We start from the raw sequence: 17,553 nt of genomic DNA on the forward strand, positions 1-17,553 counted from the left end.
CGTTTATTGACATAAAAAGCTTCACAAGCCCATTGAGAGTTTGAAGTTTCAATAAGGCCTTGTTGCAACAATTCTGAGCATTCTTTTTGAGCAAGAGCCAAATGCTCTGGGTTTATTCCCGAATGACTTGCCTTTGTAGGATTTATATCCTCATTTTTCTTGAAGGGGAGTCGAACATAGAATTCTGTATTTTTCCACAAAGGATGAGAACATTTTTGGGAGAATTCGAAATGATTTTCTGAGCATGATTCCAACAGTTTCTGCATGATTGGATCTAACAGGCTCATTTGAATGGAAAAGAGTCTTTGGATATTGACGAATTCAGAGAATTGGTTTTTATACCTAAGTACTTTTCCAGGAATGATTCTCAAGTCTGGAAGTTGGGTCATGATATCCCACCCAATAATCAAGTCTTTATTAGGAAGACTAGATCCAAGAATTTTAGTGGTAATGGAACACTGAGGGAAAAACTGAATGGACACAGGTGTGGTGCGAACATTTGTAGAAAAAGTGTCTCCTGAAGCAGAGTTGAAATACCGAACACAGGAAGTCCAGTATTCTTCAGGGAGAACTTTAGTGTCTAAGATTGAAGCACTAGCACCAGTATCTATGAGGGCAATGACTGAAATTGGTTTGGCAAACTTTGAGAGATAGATCTTGACTGGGAAGTGGGGACAATGAAGTTGACTGGAATGTATACTGAGGTCCAGATTTTCCGATTGGGATGATAGATGGAAAAGTTCTTCAGGTTCTGAGTCAGAGTCTGTTTCACTGGGGGTGAGATAATAAGGAATGATGCAAAGTGTTTGGTCAATGGGATTTTCATCGACAGAGAACAGGGATTCGATATCATCATTGTCAAGAGAGATTCCTGTCTCAAGTTCGATATTATGAATGAGATGATTCTGACCTTTTTTTCCCTGGGGGCAATTTTTGGCAAAGTGGCCCTTCTTGTTGCAAATGAAGCAACGATTTGGTTTCTTGCGTCCAGTGAAGTTTCTTCTTTTCCGTAGGAATCGCCATTTCTTCCTTCTTCTGAAGTGCTTGGATCTTTTCACTCGATACCTTTTGAAGTGCTTGTTTTTCTTTGAATATTCTCCACAGGATCCGTCACAATCTTTCTTTGAACATTTGATCTTCAAATATTGTTTGGAGCAAGCACCATCGAGTTCACGATTGTCTCTGATGTAGTTTTTCATCATCTGTCTTCGGAGGCAAAGTTCATCAAGACAAAGATGAATTTCTTGTTGCAGTTCTCTAAAGGGAATATCAACAATTCTTCTTTGCTTGTTGAGAAAAGATCTCTCAACCTGTTGGGAGAGTTCTTTAGGAATGGAGGCTAAGAAGACTTGTTTTAAATTTGGATCAGCTCCTAGGCCATAAAAGAGTTTAAGCATCTCTCTGTAATGGCGATCTAGGTGCCTTTTTTTGAAGAGAACAACATTTTCTTTCGAAATATTCTCGTCTTTTGAGCTCAAGAAGATCAGCAAGAATGGCTGTCCGTCTTGAGGATCCAACAAGGGTATTCACATATTAACTATGGCGCAGTCCGTCTTGCTCTTACCTTTCATGGGAGAAAAGGTTTGCCTGTCGTAGCAAGAATGGCTCTTTTGGATACTAGGTTCCTAGAATACCAAAGCATGCTTGTATTGGTACTATCCAAACTACTTTAAATCTTGGAACAGTCTTTGTAATCCTTTATCCAAATTTTAATATTGCCCTTCCGATCCCCAGCTACTTTCTTTTGAAAGTGCAACTTCACTTACTGGAGCTCCTCAAACCGCCGATTCTATTGCTGCAACTCTTCGTTACCAAAGAAAAAACAAGCACTTCAAAAGGTATAAAGTGAAAAGATCCAAGCACTTCAGAAGAGGGAAAGTTGTGAAATCTAAATCCTCTCACTTTCCATGCCTTTCTAAAAATCTCTTTCTTCAAAGCCTGGCTATCCACTTAAAATTAGCTTTCCGAAAACCCAGCGGCCTTCCATCTATCTCCATGTTCAATGAAGCTGATTTTCCTCCTCTAAATCCATTGAAAGTTCTCACTTTCTTTTCCTGTTATCGAAGAATTTATCGATCCACAACGACGATACCTTCATGCGATGTTGATGAACGTGGAAGGCCAAAAAAGAACGCTCTTCGCCAGTACATTCTAAAGCGGTAGTCTGAAACTCTCGGCACAAAATCAGGCTTTCAAAACACTTGACTCCAAAATTATTGATGTGCAACAAGACATCCGAAGGTACGACGAGTCCATCAAAAAATGCTTGTGGATTTCCAAAAAAGACTTCATGCTCGGAATCGAGCCGCATCTTGGCTACCATTATCTTGAAAGTCAGAAGAATGAAATAGAAAAACTCGAGAAGGCAATTTAGTCTCCTTGAAGAAGGAAAATTTAAGCCTTGATTTTTCTCTATTCCGAGAATCGGATACTCTCTTCCACCACCGCAAAGCTCTCCATTTTTTGCTTGCACTGCTCTTTGCCCGAAAAACTTCTACTCAACGAGACAGAAGTGATATGGACCTAAATGCGCAATCGCATTCGGGAAATGGAGAAGCTCCGAAAGGAAAGAATGAAAGAAAAGCCTATTCGAAGAGTTTTGATCGGCAAATGATGATCTCAAACCCTTGGAATCCTTTTTGAGGGTTTAAGCAAAGATCACAACAAAATCCAAAAGTGATTGGACCAACATTATTTCAAGTAGCAAAGGTATAAATTTGCTAATCGCGAATCGACTCCTTATCCTCCTGTACTCCACCCTCCATTGAATTTTTCCCCGATTTTTGTATCCCCGAACAAGAAATGAATCCATCCGACCGGAGGTTATAAATAATAACATCTCATATTTTGTCTCCCCCCCCAAAGAGTTTTCACTCTTGATGACATTTTTTAAAGAGTTGTGTATTTACCCTTTGTTTATAAACCAATCAGCTCGCTCGAACATTGGCAAGCCATAAATAAAATATTTTACGTGTCTTTAAATTAGCTTTTAATATTGGGATGATGACACAAATAATTTTTGCTCCATTCCTAAGAACTCCCCAATAGGTTGAGAGTCTCAAAATTGTTGATATTCGTAATGAAATTATTTGTCTTGATGAACTTTCCTAATTTGTTCAATCGTGATTCTTGCTCGAACAATATTTGAAGTCAGTTCAATGTGACAATGTGGAGAAATTCAAAAATAAGCACTTTTAATTTATTTAACGTGGTCCCCAAATTTTTGTTAATGTTCAAGTTAGTCCATGAATTATATGAAATATTACCGTTCCTTTGCTAAAAGTTTAAGGACAAGCTGTAAAGCTTGTTTGCGTTGGAAATTTTCATATAATTCTTTGTTTATGAACCAATATCGAACATTGAAGCATAAATAAAATATTTAACGTGTCTTTAAATTTTTTTTAACATATACAAAAGTTCATGAATCATATTAAACAAATTAAAAGTTTAAGGACGACATTGCACATTAGGCTAAATTTTAGGGACTACATCGAATAAATTAAAAATTATGGGATCAAATTATCCATCGAAATAAAGTTAAGGGACTCTTTGTGTCATTTGAAAAGAAAACATATTATCAAAAATGTTCAAATTAACAGGAACCGGGAAGTTTACCCATTCTTCCAGCATTCAAACTTCACTACAGTGTCTCTCTCTCCAGTCTTCTTCGCGAAAACGTTTTGAGAAAGGGAAGAAGAAGAAGAAGAAGAAGAAGAAGACGAAGACGACGACGGAGGAAGACGCCCGCTTTCCTCGCCTCGCCATCGCCGCCGCCGCCGCTCCTACTGCTGCCACGTCTAGGAATCCGTAGAAGCCTCGACACTGCAAGAACCGGAACTTCAACTGCTTTCCCGCTGAATGCGTCGTGCAGGTTGTAGATTCCGCGATTCGAGAGAGTCTCAATGAGTTCGAAGGAAATCTGCCGGAACGAGCTCCGAATCGCAGTCCGCCAGCTCAGCGATCGCTGCCTCTACTCCGCTTCCAAATGGTATTGCATCCCCAAAACCCTAGCCCCGATTTTGAATACTTCCGTGTTGGGTAGGAGACGGGTAATGTTGAAAAAAGAAAAACAGCTGCTTTCGACTTCCGACATTGGTGGGTGCTGTCCACTTCTTCGATTTTGTTTTTCTTTTTTTAATTTGTTTTGGGTAATGGGGTTTCTGAATTAATCGACTGAACTGCAAAAAGTGTGAGCTTTGCACTCCAATTGCGAAAATTTGAGCTTCGCACTCCAATTTCTAGTGTTAGAAGAGTGTCAGAAGCTTGGGGTGGGTAAAAACCCTGTACCTGTCGCTGCCCGAGGAGATGATCAAAAAGGCACAACATTAATGTTCTGTATCATGGTCTGCTTTTTGTTACTTGATCTCGTGGAGGAGAAATGGGATTTGTTCTCTGTTCAATATGTTTCACCTGAGTTCCAGCTCAGAGGAATTCTTAAAGAGTGTAATTATGTGCAGGGCGGCGGAACAATTAGTGGGAATCGAGCTAGACCCGGTAAAGTTCACGCCTTCAAACACCAGATTCCAGCGTGGGAGCTCCAGCATCCGCAGGAGATTCCGCACCAACGAGATCACGTCAACGCCAATCGCTGGGGTGTCGTATGTGAGTACTCCGGTCATGGAGGAAGATGACGCGGTTGATGGTGACTTTTACCTTCTGGCCAAGTCTTACTTTGACTGCCGTGAGTACAGGAGGGCTGCTCATGTGCTTCGGGATCAGTCCGGGAAGAAAGCTGTCTTCCTACGATGTTATGCTCTTTATCTGGTTTGTCACCCGAGGCTTCTGTATAGAGCTATCTCACATCTCGTTATATCCTATCATTTCTCTTTTCCTTTTACTGACTATCATCCACAATAGCCTGATAGATATGTTCTAGGTCTCAAGTATTCTTGGATAGAATATATTTGTCAAAGCAAGAATCAACTTACGCACACAACAAAGGAGTTGATTAGTTTAGACTTATGCACTTATGATAAGCATGTTGGCTGTTGTTACGTGACAACAACTAGTTCCACATGTTGTTACAATCATCATTGCCTAAGACATGATTGGATGCTCAAGTGGATTGGTGAAGATTGATATTATGGAGATATTAAAATTACTTGTGATAAAAAAAAAATTGCGATGTATGTAGCTTAAATTTAGTATGATGCAAACTTATCACTGAGTTAGACAAATCACTGGATGACTTGCTTGTTATGATCTATACTTTGGTACCTAGAGAACAACGGGATTACCTGCTTGCCCTATGGAGCTGCCTCTCCAAGTTTCTGCACAACTTTTGTTAGCCATTTTGATCTTATGCAAACAAACTTCACATTGGCGGCTGCATAATTCAATGAAACTCCCGACTGTCCACAGACCCTCTTAAGCATCCATATGAGTAATAACTATCGTCTGTTTTGTGTAGGCTGGAGAAAAACGGAAAGAAGAAGAGAATATAGAACTTGAAGGACCTTTAGGTAAGAGTGATGCTGCTAACAAGGAATTGGTTTCTCTGGAGAGGGAGTTATCAATGCTACGTAAGAATGGGTCCATTGATCCCTTTGGGTTGTACTTGTATGGTCTTGTTCTTAAAGAGAAAGGCAGTGAACACCTTGCACGTAGCGTTCTTGTGGAATCTGTGAATAGCTATCCTTGGAACTGGAGTGCATGGTCAGAGTTGCAGTCCATGTGCACTACAATTGACATATTACACAGTCTACCTCTCAATAACCACTGGATGAAGGATTTCTTTCTTGCTTGTGCATATCAAGAACTCAGAATGCACAATGAGTCCTTAGCAAAATATGAGTATCTGCAAGGCACCTTCAGTTTCAGTAATTACATACAGGCACAAATTGCAAAAGCGCAGTACAGTCTAAGGGAATTTGAACAAGTAGAAGTGATATTTGAAGAACTCCTGAGAAATGATCCGTACCGAGTGGAGGACATGGATATGTATTCCAATGTACTCTATGCTAAGGAATGCTGTTCTGCCTTGAGTTATCTCGCCCACCGGGTATTTATGACTGATAAGTACAGACCAGAATCTTGTTGTATAATTGGAAATTATTATAGCTTGAAAGGCCAACATGAGAAGTCAGTTATGTATTTTAGGAGGGCCCTTAAATTGAATAAGAATTGTTTATCTGCTTGGACTCTTATGGGTCATGAATACGTTGAGATGAAGAACACTCCAGCGGCTGTTGATGCCTATCGGCGGGCTGTAGATATAAATCCGTGTGATTACCGAGCCTGGTATGGTTTAGGACAGGCCTATGAGATGATGGGCATGCCTTTCTACGCTCTCCATTATTTCAGAAAATCTGTATTCTTGCAGCCAAGTGATTCTCGCTTATGGATAGCTATGGCTCAGTGCTATGAAACTGAGCAGCTTCATATGCTAGAAGAGGCAATCAAGTGTTACAGGAGGGCAGCGAATTGTAATGACAGGGAAGCAATTGCTCTTCACCAGCTAGCAAAGTTGCATTGTGATCTTGGGCGTTCTGAAGAAGCCGCTTTTTACTACAAAAAGGATCTGGAGCGGATGGAAGCTGAAGAGAGGGACGGACCTAATATGGTTGAAGCTTTGCTTTTTCTTGCCACACACTGCAAAGACCAGAAGAGATTTGAGGAAGCGGAGGTGTATTGCACCCGTCTTCTTGATTATACTGGCCCGGTAAGTTATGCTCTGGCTGTATATTGGAAGACCATATTGCTCGCTAGCATTATTGATTGATTTTTTCCATTTATTTCGTTTTTACGAATCCAGGAGAAAGAGGCTGCAAAGAGTCTACTACGAGGAATGAGAACGGCACAACCTGGTTTTCCTTCAATGAGTGCTGAGCATTTTCCTCCATAAAGTTACCAATGAAAGTTGGAGTTGTGAAATCTTTGAAGCAGGTGTGGCAAATCCTTAATGCTGCGCAAGCTGCTTGCTGTAACTTTTAGTGCCAATTGACTGCATGCGTTGGAATAGAGAAGGTGGCCTTTTGGTTTCTTAAGTATGTGGGAGATTGGTCCATTTTTGACAGTTTGTGTCATGGTGTTTCATTTATGAGAAACCATCTAGAAAACTGGAGATTTCATAGTTGACCATTCAATTTTAATGCATGTCAATCCCATAAGAAGCTCCTTGTGTCCCTTGTGTCCCTACTTTTAGCTTTTTGCCTCTCTTTTCTACCTTTAGTTCAAGATGGGGTAAAAATCTGGTGGAGATAACTTTTCACTAGTAACTTAAGTATGAGAACTGAGAAGAAGTCGTTTTCGCTGCAAAGGAGGCTTCAAGTGGAGTAGGATCGCTCTCAGTTTGGATGATAAGGAGAATTCTCTCAGCCACTTGACTTGCGCGCAGCGGCTTTGTAATCTTGGGCATCTCAGTTTCCTTCATATTGTTTCTTATTAGATTGTTGTATCTCAAAAACAGCGAAAGGGTTTTTTGGGGAGAATTCCACTGTTGTTGCTCGCTAGTCAATGTAGATAACTTTTAGCTGGAACAATTTGGTGTTTAATATTAATCTGAATGTTGTTTCGAAGGTACCTTTAGATCCAAGTACTTAATGCCAGAGCCTAAATATGGGACTAAGAATCCTTCAAGGTTCCTTCTGGTAACTCGTGGTAAGTGCAAGAAGCATGTCATGGCGACAATATGATAACGATAATGCCATCCTTTGAGAGCAAGTGAAAAGATAGGCCTACTTCAATTGCTCGCGATGACTCATCATGATGGAAATAACGAAATCGGATCGGCTCAGTTGTTTCTGGAACTTGTACACAATGAGGTGAAAAACCTGCCTGGCAGCAAATGACACGACGATGGGAGAGTTTTTACCTGCTGATATCAATTCGACTAAGCAAAGCAGCTGGCTGATGAGCCAAACTCGAGCCAAAAGCAACTGAGTAAAGCATGCCATAGTGCCGGCTGCTGCGGACATGCAGAAGTGAAAAGAACCAAGCATATTCACCAATCCACGTCGAGAAGAATATAAAAGCCATGTTGCATATACAACAATAGTTCACCCATCCATGATATCACCCAAAAGCAAACAGAAAGTCCACCAAGTTTATTTTTCCGAGCAGTCATATCCATTGTATGAGAAGGTAACAATCTCATCACCTCAGCCACGATGAAGTCAATCGAGTTTTACTTCATCGAATAGAAGAATTCAGGGTTCCCTTACAGGAATTCAGTTTCGATCAGGGCTTGTGAAGAAGCTGTTGATGGAAGGCATAATTTCCGGAGCCCTGTTTCGAACGAACTTCCTTAGAGAATGCTCGGCATACTTCTCCCCCTCAGTAAAGTTATCCAGAACTCCGGCAGCCCTGTTCTCCTTGTTCACCCTGAGTCAGCCACCATAAGGAAATTTTAAATGGTTAGCAAACCAAAGACGGAGCGAACCATTACCACTCTTCTTTTTATCAAGTAACATAGGCATGTGAACTATTTCAAACTTGATAGAGAAAATTATAGCAATACAGTAGGAACTATATTCTTCATTACAATGCTAGAAATCGGGAAATTTCCTACATAAGCAGAGAGGGAGAAGTAGAGTTGAGCATGTCCTGAGAAGGAAATCAACCACTAGGTAAGAAGTAATGCACAGCAACTCTAGGTAAAATGGCAAAGAAGTCAAGCTTCTTGTCAGACAAAATGGATTGAGGGAAGTTGATTGTGCTTAGTGCTGACCACTGAATTCGGACTAAAATGATGTAGACATGACAAAAACTTACAAAAATTCTCCTGAAAGAGAGCTGCTCAGGTTATCTCTTCTATGCTCTATTCAGGAATAAGAATGAACTTCTACCGGTCCATCTAAACTTATCCTAACCTCTTCCTCGAGCAACGCAACCAGTGAGTCATTGGGTAATGAACAGAAAATGAAAAGAAGAGGTAATTTTACTTTATTAATGTAATGGAAAAGGTCCCAAATCATGGATCATCAGATTACTAATTTGCCTTGTCGAGTAAAATCGGGTCTTCGCGTAGTTGGTGAGGGGGCTCGAGAGTGCCAGATGCTTGACCCGATACAACTACGACAGGAATTCTAGCCTGCCGGATCTGCAGGCACATTAAACCGCGAAAAGAGGACCCAGAATTCGGCACAAAGTTCGATTCTCTGGGATCAAATTTCACATCCGAGTGCTTAAATCGGGTAAATCATCTCCCCTAAGCCTCAACCCTTTCGTCGAACTCGTTCTGGTAGCACTCTCTCATCCCTCACTTCGTGTAAAACCCCCGAGACGCTCGCCCATCAACACCCCCCTCGCGGGCGGCGGAACAATTCGAACCATTCGTCCCATTCCACACCCCCCCCCCCCCCCCAACCCACCAAAATCGGAGCATTGTCCGAGCAGATTAGTCAACCCACGGTCTTAATCGAGCCCAGGACCCCCCACCCGGTCGCACCAGTCAACAGGAAGTCAAAACCCTTCAATCGCACCACCTTCCAAATTACCCCACTGAACTAAAATCACCCCACGAACCTCCACACGCACGCACGCGCGCGCGCGCACGCACAAAAGAGAGAGAGAGAGAGAGAGAGAGAGAGAGAGAGATTAACCTGACTTCAGGATTGATGCAGATGTTGCGGACCAACTGGAAGCCGCAGATCCCGACGGCGACCCCAACAGCCGCGAAGAGCGGATACACCTGCACGTATACACCCACACACCCACAGAGAGAAAATCCACCATTAGATCTATCAAGGACCGTTTGCAGCACCGAATTCGAAGGAGGAACGAACCCCCAGCGAAAAAACCCAAGTCAACGCCAATCCGCCAAAAAAAATCCCGAAAGAATCGGGACCGCGCGTACCTCGGGCCTGATCCATCGATTCGCGGCCATTGGAGGAAGCAAGCAGCGGCAGACCGCGAGCCGCGCGGGGATTGCAGAAGAACTTTCCGGAGAGAGACGGAGACGGCGAGGAGGAGGAAGAGAGGAGGAGGACGGTCCCGTCGCCTAGGTTTATATTTATTTACTGGAGATAAAATAATAAATTAATTCTAAGGAAAAAAGAAGAAGAAAATAAAAAAAAAAGAGATGGAGCTGGAAGCTGATTGGTCGGATGGGCTGATTCGCAACTTGGACATGTTATGTTTTTTTTTTTTTTTAAATGATCGATTAACTATAGCGGACAAAAATCCTATTCATAATTAATTTCCAGTATTTCTTTTGTAAAAAAAATAGAAAATGAATAAAAAGTCAACCCTGGTCTCTCTCTCTCTCTCCCTCCCGTCCTCCGTCGCCGTGGCCGCCGAGGACGAGGACCTCCACGTCGGTGGTTGCCCCTCGCTCGGCACCGGCATTCCGGTGCCGAGAGTGTTGGTCCTCTCATAACTTCATCGCGCCTTCCGCTACTTTCTTTCACAGCGTGGTCCGTGCCGTGGAAAATGTCTTTGTCGACCCCCGCTTTTCTCTCTCCCTTACTCCGTTAACCCTCACACGTTATCTCTTCTCTCTCTCTCTTGGCCTCTTCAAGACCTAAAGAATTTCGTCTTCGATTGTTAAGGAGTACTGCTCTGAGAAAGACGGTGGGAACGACTTATACAAGGGTGATGATGATCAGAAACACAAATTTTCTTCTGTAAGTGCCTCGGCAAAAAGCTTCAAGTTATAATTGTCCGAATGTCACAATTTACTCTTTTTTTTTTCTTCCCATTCTCTGGTGGAAAATAATCCAAATCCACAAACTCTCTCGAACTCGGCTTTTTTGTCACTTTCTTTTGTCATTGTCGATGGTTTTGCGGGGGGCTCGCTTGAACTTTTCTAGTTTCGCCATGAGTCCGACATTCGAGTTGGCTCGAATGTCAAGAGTCCCGCAGCGAAATCAAGAGAAATTCAAGCCAACACCCGCAAAGCCATCAACAACCACAAAAGAAAGCGAAAAAATGTTGAGAGAGTTTGTAAATTAGGATTATTTTCCACCAAGAGAAGGGAGGAAAAAAAGAGCAAATTGTGACCCTTGGACAATTGTTGTTGATCCCTAAAATAATATATATGCAAAAAACAAAGTTGTTTGACAAACCTTAAAGCGCAGATGAATAATCCGAATATTGACGAATGATCCGAGCCCAACGAATTCACGTTGTGTCCTTAAGACAATTTGTCTCCTCTATCGGTACCCAAGGTTTTTGAACAATTGCCTCTCAGGATAGAACGGATCGCCTTTCTTATGAAGCGGTACTTCTTCAAAGGAAACCTTTGATCGCAACTTTGCAGATTAATCGCACGAATGGCAATGATGAAGAATAAGAGAGCAGCAGAAAAAATGCTGTGCGAATTTTATTTAAAAACAATGGAGAGTCACGAAGAACCGAAAAGTTTCGTTCGGTTCACAAACAGACATATCTGTCCGAAACTAAATGGGCGAACAGTCACGAACAGACATATCTGTCCAAAAAATAAATAAAATAAATAAAATAAAATTTCAAAACAAAAACATGCCTGTTCTGTGACTGTCTGAACCAACATGTCTGTTCGGTGAAAAATAAAAGTATCTGAACCACATTTCTCATTCACCTTTTATGAGATTTGGATACCAAAATCCCAACAATCCTCCACATGAATGAGAAGTTCAGATATCGTGACTCTTCGTGCATGCATGAGATTTAATGTGCGATTATTCCATGAGAGAACGCTGCATTGGGATAAGTAGTCGGAGACTTTGAACTTTCCCTAGTGAGACCTATCGGACTTACTCGGTCAATCAGTAGACTTGATGTCTTTGAACTGTCGACCTTCGGTGTAAGTCAAGACAATAGGAATCACACAACTATCTTTCAAACAAAATTGATTCTCACTGTTGTGTTCGTTTTGGCCATGAACATCGCCTGGTTTCATGAGTGCTTTCGAGAATTCGGCCTTTCAAATTTTTCATAGAAGCGGCCCTCACTTTACACTCACATAGGTGATTTCTGAATGTGTGGTATAACATATACCCAAAACAGAATCATTAAAAGCTTACACTTAAACCTTCACATGTCAGTACTGTCTCCATACGGGAATGAGTAAAAGTTGACAGTACTCTACACAGCCTGCATAACTTGGTTGTCCCTTTGAACCTAGATCTTGGGATCTTCAGTCAACTAGGTAGGGTTTCCACTATGATGACTTATTTTATAGGCCTGAAACTCATTCCCCTTGATGTTTTCACAACCATCTCTTTAGTTAGGTCTTTTGTTAATGGATCTGCAACATTATCTTTTGACTTCACAAAGTCAATCGTGATAATTCCACTAGAGAGTAGTTGTCTTACAGTATCGTGTCTTCGACGTATATGTCGGGACTTCTCGTTATACATGACATTCCTTGCTCTGCCTATTGCCACTTAACTATCACAATGAATACACACAGCTGGCACTGGTTTAGGCCAATTAGGAATGTCTTCTAAGAAATTTCGAAGCCACTCAGCTTCTTCACCGGCCTTATACAAAGCAATAAATTCTGCTTCCATAGTAGACCTTGCAATACAAGTTTGTTTGGATGATTTCCAAGACACTGCTCCCCACCAAGTATAAATACACACCCACTTGTGGATTTTGTGTCTCTTGTGCCGGTTATCCAATTTGCATCACAGTATCCTTCAAGTACCGCTGAATATTCTGTGTAGTGCAAAGCATAATTTTGAGTATGCTTCAAATAACCCAATACACGTTTCATAGCTCTCCAATGATTTTCATTTGGACTAACTGTAAATCGATTTAGCTTGCTCACAGCACAAGCTATATTCGACCTAGTACAGTTCATGACATACATTAGACTGCCTAGTATACTAGCATATTCATTTTGAGCTTTGCTTTCACCAGTATTCTTTGAAAGATATAAATTAACATCTACCGGGGTCTTTACTGATACAATGTCTAGATTCTTGCACTTTCCAAGAATCTTCTCAATGTAATGAGATTGTGATAGAGCTAATCCTCCATATGTCTTATGGATTTTAATCCCTAAAATAACATCTGCAACCCCCATATCTTTCATATCGAATTTACTTGTAAGCATGCGTTTGATCACCTTGACAACCTCATTATCGCTGCCCATTATAAGCATGTCGTTTATATACAAGCACAAAATGGTAAAACCATTATGAGTGTTCTTAACATATACACATTTATCACACTCATTAATCTTAAAACCATTCGACAATATGACTTGGTCAAATTTAACATGCTATTGTTTCGGTGCTTGTTTCAAACCATAGAGTGACTTGATCAGCTGACATACTTTCTTCTCTTGTCCTGGAACAATGAACCCTTCAGGTTATTCCAAATATATTTCTTCTTCCAAATCCTCGTTTAAGAAAGCCGTTTTTACATCCATCTGATGGATTTCAAGCATGTACACCGTCGCTATGGCAATTAGCATCCTTATAGATGTAATTCTAGTAACGGGTGAATAAGTGTCAAAATAATCAAGACCTTCTCATTGCTTGTATCCTTTTACCACAAGCCTAGCCTTATATTTATCAATAGTACCATCTGTTTTCATTTTCCTCTTGAAAATCCATTTACATTGTAGTGGTTTATTACCAGGAGGAAGGTTAACTAATTCCCAAGTATGGTTTGACAAGATGGATTCAACTTCACTATTGATAGCTTTTTTCCAGAATAGGGCTTTTGGAGATATCACAGCCTCTTTAAAGGTCCGAGTCTCATTCTCTAACAAATATATTAGAAAATCAGGTCCAAAAGACTTAGAAGTTCTTTGTCTTTTACTACGTCTAGGTTCATCCTCCATAGGATCGCTTCTAGGTGTAATATCCCGAGGCCTCTTATCATTGTTAATCGGCTCATATACTATATTATACGGAAATATATTCTCAAAGAACGAGCGTCCCTTGACTCAATGATCATATTAACATGCATATCCAGGACCTCAGACTTATGAACAAGAAATCGATATACATTACTATTAATAGCGTATCCAAGAAGACACAATCAATGGTTTTCGGTCCTATTTTAACCTTTTTAGGTTTAGGAATTGCAACCTTAGCCAAGCACCCCCACATCTTGAGATATTTCAAATTAGGCGTTATGCCTTTCCACTTCTTATAGGGAGTTTGTTGTGTCTTTTTGTGGGGTACTCTATTTAAGATAAAATTCGCCGTTAAAACAGCTTCCCCTCACAATTTTGTGGTAAACCGGAACTAATCAATAATGCATTCATTGTTTCCTTTAAAGATCGGTTTTTCCTTTTCTCCACTTCATTAGCTTGTGGCGCATAAGGAGGAGTAATTTGGTGAATAATACCAAACTCGGAACAAATTTCTTTAAAAGGAAATTCATATTCACCTCCTCTATCACTTCTTATCATTTTAATTTTCTTATTTAACTGTGTTTCAACTTCAGACTTATAAGTTTTAAAAGCATTCACAGCCTCATCTTTGCTACTAAGTAAATAAACATAACAATACCTCGAACAGTCATCTATAAAAGTGATAAAATACTTCTTACCACACATTGACGGTATTGCTTTCATATCACATATGTCTGTGTGTATTAAATCTAAAGGTTCTGTGATTTTATTATCCATATAATAAAAATGAGGCTTAGAAAACTTAGATTCAACACACACTTGGCATTTTTCACTTGGATAGTCAAATTTTGGTAATAACCCCATGTTCATTAATTTCTTTATTGACTTATAATTAACATGTCCTAGTCTAGCATGTCATATATTAGGAGACTCAAGCACATAAGCAAAAACAACTTTATTCATAACATCATTGGGTGCAACAGTCGTTGCATTCAACTTGAACAGACCATCACTAAGATAACCCTTTCCTATATACATCTCATTTTTGGAGAGAACAAACTTATCAGATACAAACACCAACTTGAAACCATCCTTGCTAAGGAGAGATCTAAACACTAAATTCTTGCGTATGTTTGGGACATGTAGCACATTATTTAGTGTCACAATTTTCCTAGATGTCATCTTCAGAGCAACCTTTCCAACACCTTCAACCTTAGAGATCGATGAATTACCCATGTAGAGTTTTTCATCACCTTCCATGAGCGTGTAAGATGAGAACATCGATTTATTGACGCATATATGACGAGTTGCTCTAGTATTAATCCACCATTCCTTGGGGTTTCCCACCATGTTGCACTCAGATATCATAGTAGTAAGATTGATATCATCAACACCACTGAAAATCTGTTCCACCACATTCGCCTGAGTCTTCTTTCTTTTCTTGGCTCTACAGTCTTTGGCACGATATCCAGACTTTCCACAATTGTAGCATTTGCCAATGAACTTTTTCAAGCCTTGGGTGGATCCCTCTCAATACTTTTTCCTCTTTTTTGTTGGTTTTCGATTCTTCTTCAACAACGTTGGTCCTTGAGACTTCCAGATTGCTGCCAACTTTCTTCTCAAAAAGCCTATTGTCTTCCTCTATCCTCAATCGAACAATTAAGTCTTCAAGTGATAACTCTTTTATCTTGTATTTGAGATAATTCTTGAAATCTTTCCAAGACGGTGGTAACTTTTCAATGAAAACAACCACTTGAAATGATTCACTAATCATCATACCTTCAGCATAAATGTCATGCATAATCACTTGAAGTTCTTGAACTTGACTGAAGACGATTTTAGAATCTACCATCTTGAAGTCGAAATTTGCCGACAATGAATTTCTTGCCGACAATTTCTTCCCTCAAAGCATATTCTGTTTTGTATTTCTTATCCAAACTTTCCCACAACTCCTTAACCGTTTTCAGCGGATTATAAACGTTATAGAGGGAATTGTCCAGACCATTGAGGATATAATTGCGACACAGGAAGTCAGAATGCTTCCATGCATCTACAACAGCAACCTTTTCCTTGCTTGTCTCTCCTTCATCCAACTTAGGAACATCCTCAATGAGGAACCTTGCCAAATTCAAAGTGGTGAGGTAGAACAACATCTTCTGTTGCCATCTCTTAAAATCAGCCCCATTGAACTTTTCTGGCTTCTCTCCATGAGTCGGAACAGACGCAATGGGCGTCATCGATGTTGTAGCCATTTCTGTTACGAAGACAGAAATTATTGAAAAGGCAACTTTACAAACATAAGAAATTGTCTTAAGATTGTTGATCTCTAAAATAACATATATGCAAAAAACAAAGTTGTTTGACAAACCTTAAAGCACAGATGAATAATCCGAATGTTGACGAATGATCTGAACCCAACGAATTCACGTTGTGTCCTTAAGACAATTTGTCCCCTCCACCGGTACCCAAGGTTTTTGAATAATTGTCTCTCAGGATAGAACGGATCGCATTTCCTATGAAGCGGTACTTTTTTAAAGGAAACCTTTGATCGCAACTTTGCAGATTACTCGCACGAATGACAATGATGAAGAATAAGAGAGCAGCAGAAAAAATGCCACGCGAATTTTATTTAAAAACAATGAAGATTCATGAAGAACCAAAAAGTTTCATTCGGTTTACGAACAGACATATTTATCCGAAACTAAATGGGCAAACAGTCACGAATAGACATATATGTCCAACAAAAATAAATTTCAAAACAAAAACATGCATGTTCGGTGACTGTCTGAACTAACATGTCTGTTCGGTGAAAAACAAAACTGTTTGAACTACACTTCTCATTCACCTTTTATGGGATTTGGATACCAAAATCCCAACAATCGTAACTTGAAGCTCATACCGAAGCACTTGCTGAAGACAATTGTTTTCGGCCTAAAAATCTACCTTTTTCGAGTCCTTCGACCTCCGACAACTCATCATCATCACCTTCATCTTAGAGTAGTATTAGATGACGAAATTTTGGACTGAAAATGTGACGCTCAGGTCCACTCATAACGATATTATTCGCTTTGGACCGGAGCCCGCATGGTTTTGTTCTTCTGGGACCCATGTGGGATTCGATTTATTCCTACCTTCTTCACCATCCTCGAAACCTACAAGGAGTCACTCTTTATCCAGGCCCTCTAGCCTCGGCAACCACTTCCTTCCCTTGTAGGATCAGGTCGTTACAGGCTTACTAGCTTCTGCCTGGTTTGTCCCTGAACCACACACTTCCGACCGGGCTTGGCTCTGATACCATTGTAATGCCCAGGGTCTACTCGTAACGATATTGTCCACTTTGGACCGGAATCCGCACGGTTTGTTATTCTGGGCTACGCCCAAAAAAAGCCTCCCTACAAGTTAGGACAAGTGCCACCACATATATGGCACTTCACCTCACTACACTCAGACGATGTGAAATTCGGTTCATTTCTACCCCCTTCGTCATCCTCGAAACCTGCCAAGAGCCGCTTTTTGTCTAGGCCATCTGGCCCCGGCGACTACTCCCCGCTCTCGCAGGAACGGATCGTTACAGAAAATGAAAAGTGAGCTTTATGTCGTGAAGAGGCAATGAGAGAGAGAGAGAGCGGAGGTAGTGAAGTGAGTGGGAGGGAGGGAGAGAGTAGAGATAATATGAAGGGGGGCAGCTAAAGAGCAACGGAGAGAGAAAAGAGGGAGTTTAAATTTTTTTTGATAAGTGGGACCAATAAATACGTGTAGCATTCTAAGCGACTTGTCTTATCGTTGAGTTGACAAGACTAAGCAAACACAACTTGAAC

The 17,553-nt window shown here is 40.6% G+C and overlaps 2 protein-coding genes across 2 annotated transcripts; one reads left to right on the plus strand and one right to left on the minus strand.

The window, feature by feature from the left end:
- Positions 1 to 3,681: 3,681 nt before the first annotated feature.
- On the plus strand, positions 3,682 to 7,112 carry LOC115678746 (anaphase-promoting complex subunit 8). Its single transcript, XM_030602164.2, has 4 exons — positions 3,682 to 3,988; positions 4,458 to 4,764; positions 5,411 to 6,661; positions 6,755 to 7,112. Exons 1-4 carry the CDS (start codon positions 3,903 to 3,905, stop codon positions 6,842 to 6,844), a joined length of 1,734 nt encoding a protein of 577 aa, XP_030458024.1. The 5' UTR covers positions 3,682 to 3,902; the 3' UTR covers positions 6,845 to 7,112.
- An 829-nt stretch (positions 7,113 to 7,941) lies between these two features.
- LOC115678933 (uncharacterized) lies at positions 7,942 to 9,954 on the minus strand. The gene is made up of 3 exons (XM_030602453.2): positions 9,797 to 9,954; positions 9,543 to 9,631; positions 7,942 to 8,322 (listed from the first exon to the last, which is right to left on the minus strand). Exons 1-3 carry the CDS (start codon positions 9,824 to 9,826, stop codon positions 8,169 to 8,171), a joined length of 273 nt encoding a protein of 90 aa, XP_030458313.1. The 5' UTR covers positions 9,827 to 9,954; the 3' UTR covers positions 7,942 to 8,168.
- Between the last annotated feature and the right edge of the window lie 7,599 nt (positions 9,955 to 17,553).

The sequence above is a fragment of the Syzygium oleosum genome, unplaced genomic scaffold (genome assembly GCF_021117445.2).
Source record: "Syzygium oleosum isolate NSW1041296 unplaced genomic scaffold, Sole_v2.1 Sole_v2.17, whole genome shotgun sequence".
Lineage (NCBI taxonomy): Eukaryota > Viridiplantae > Streptophyta > Magnoliopsida > Myrtales > Myrtaceae > Syzygium > Syzygium oleosum.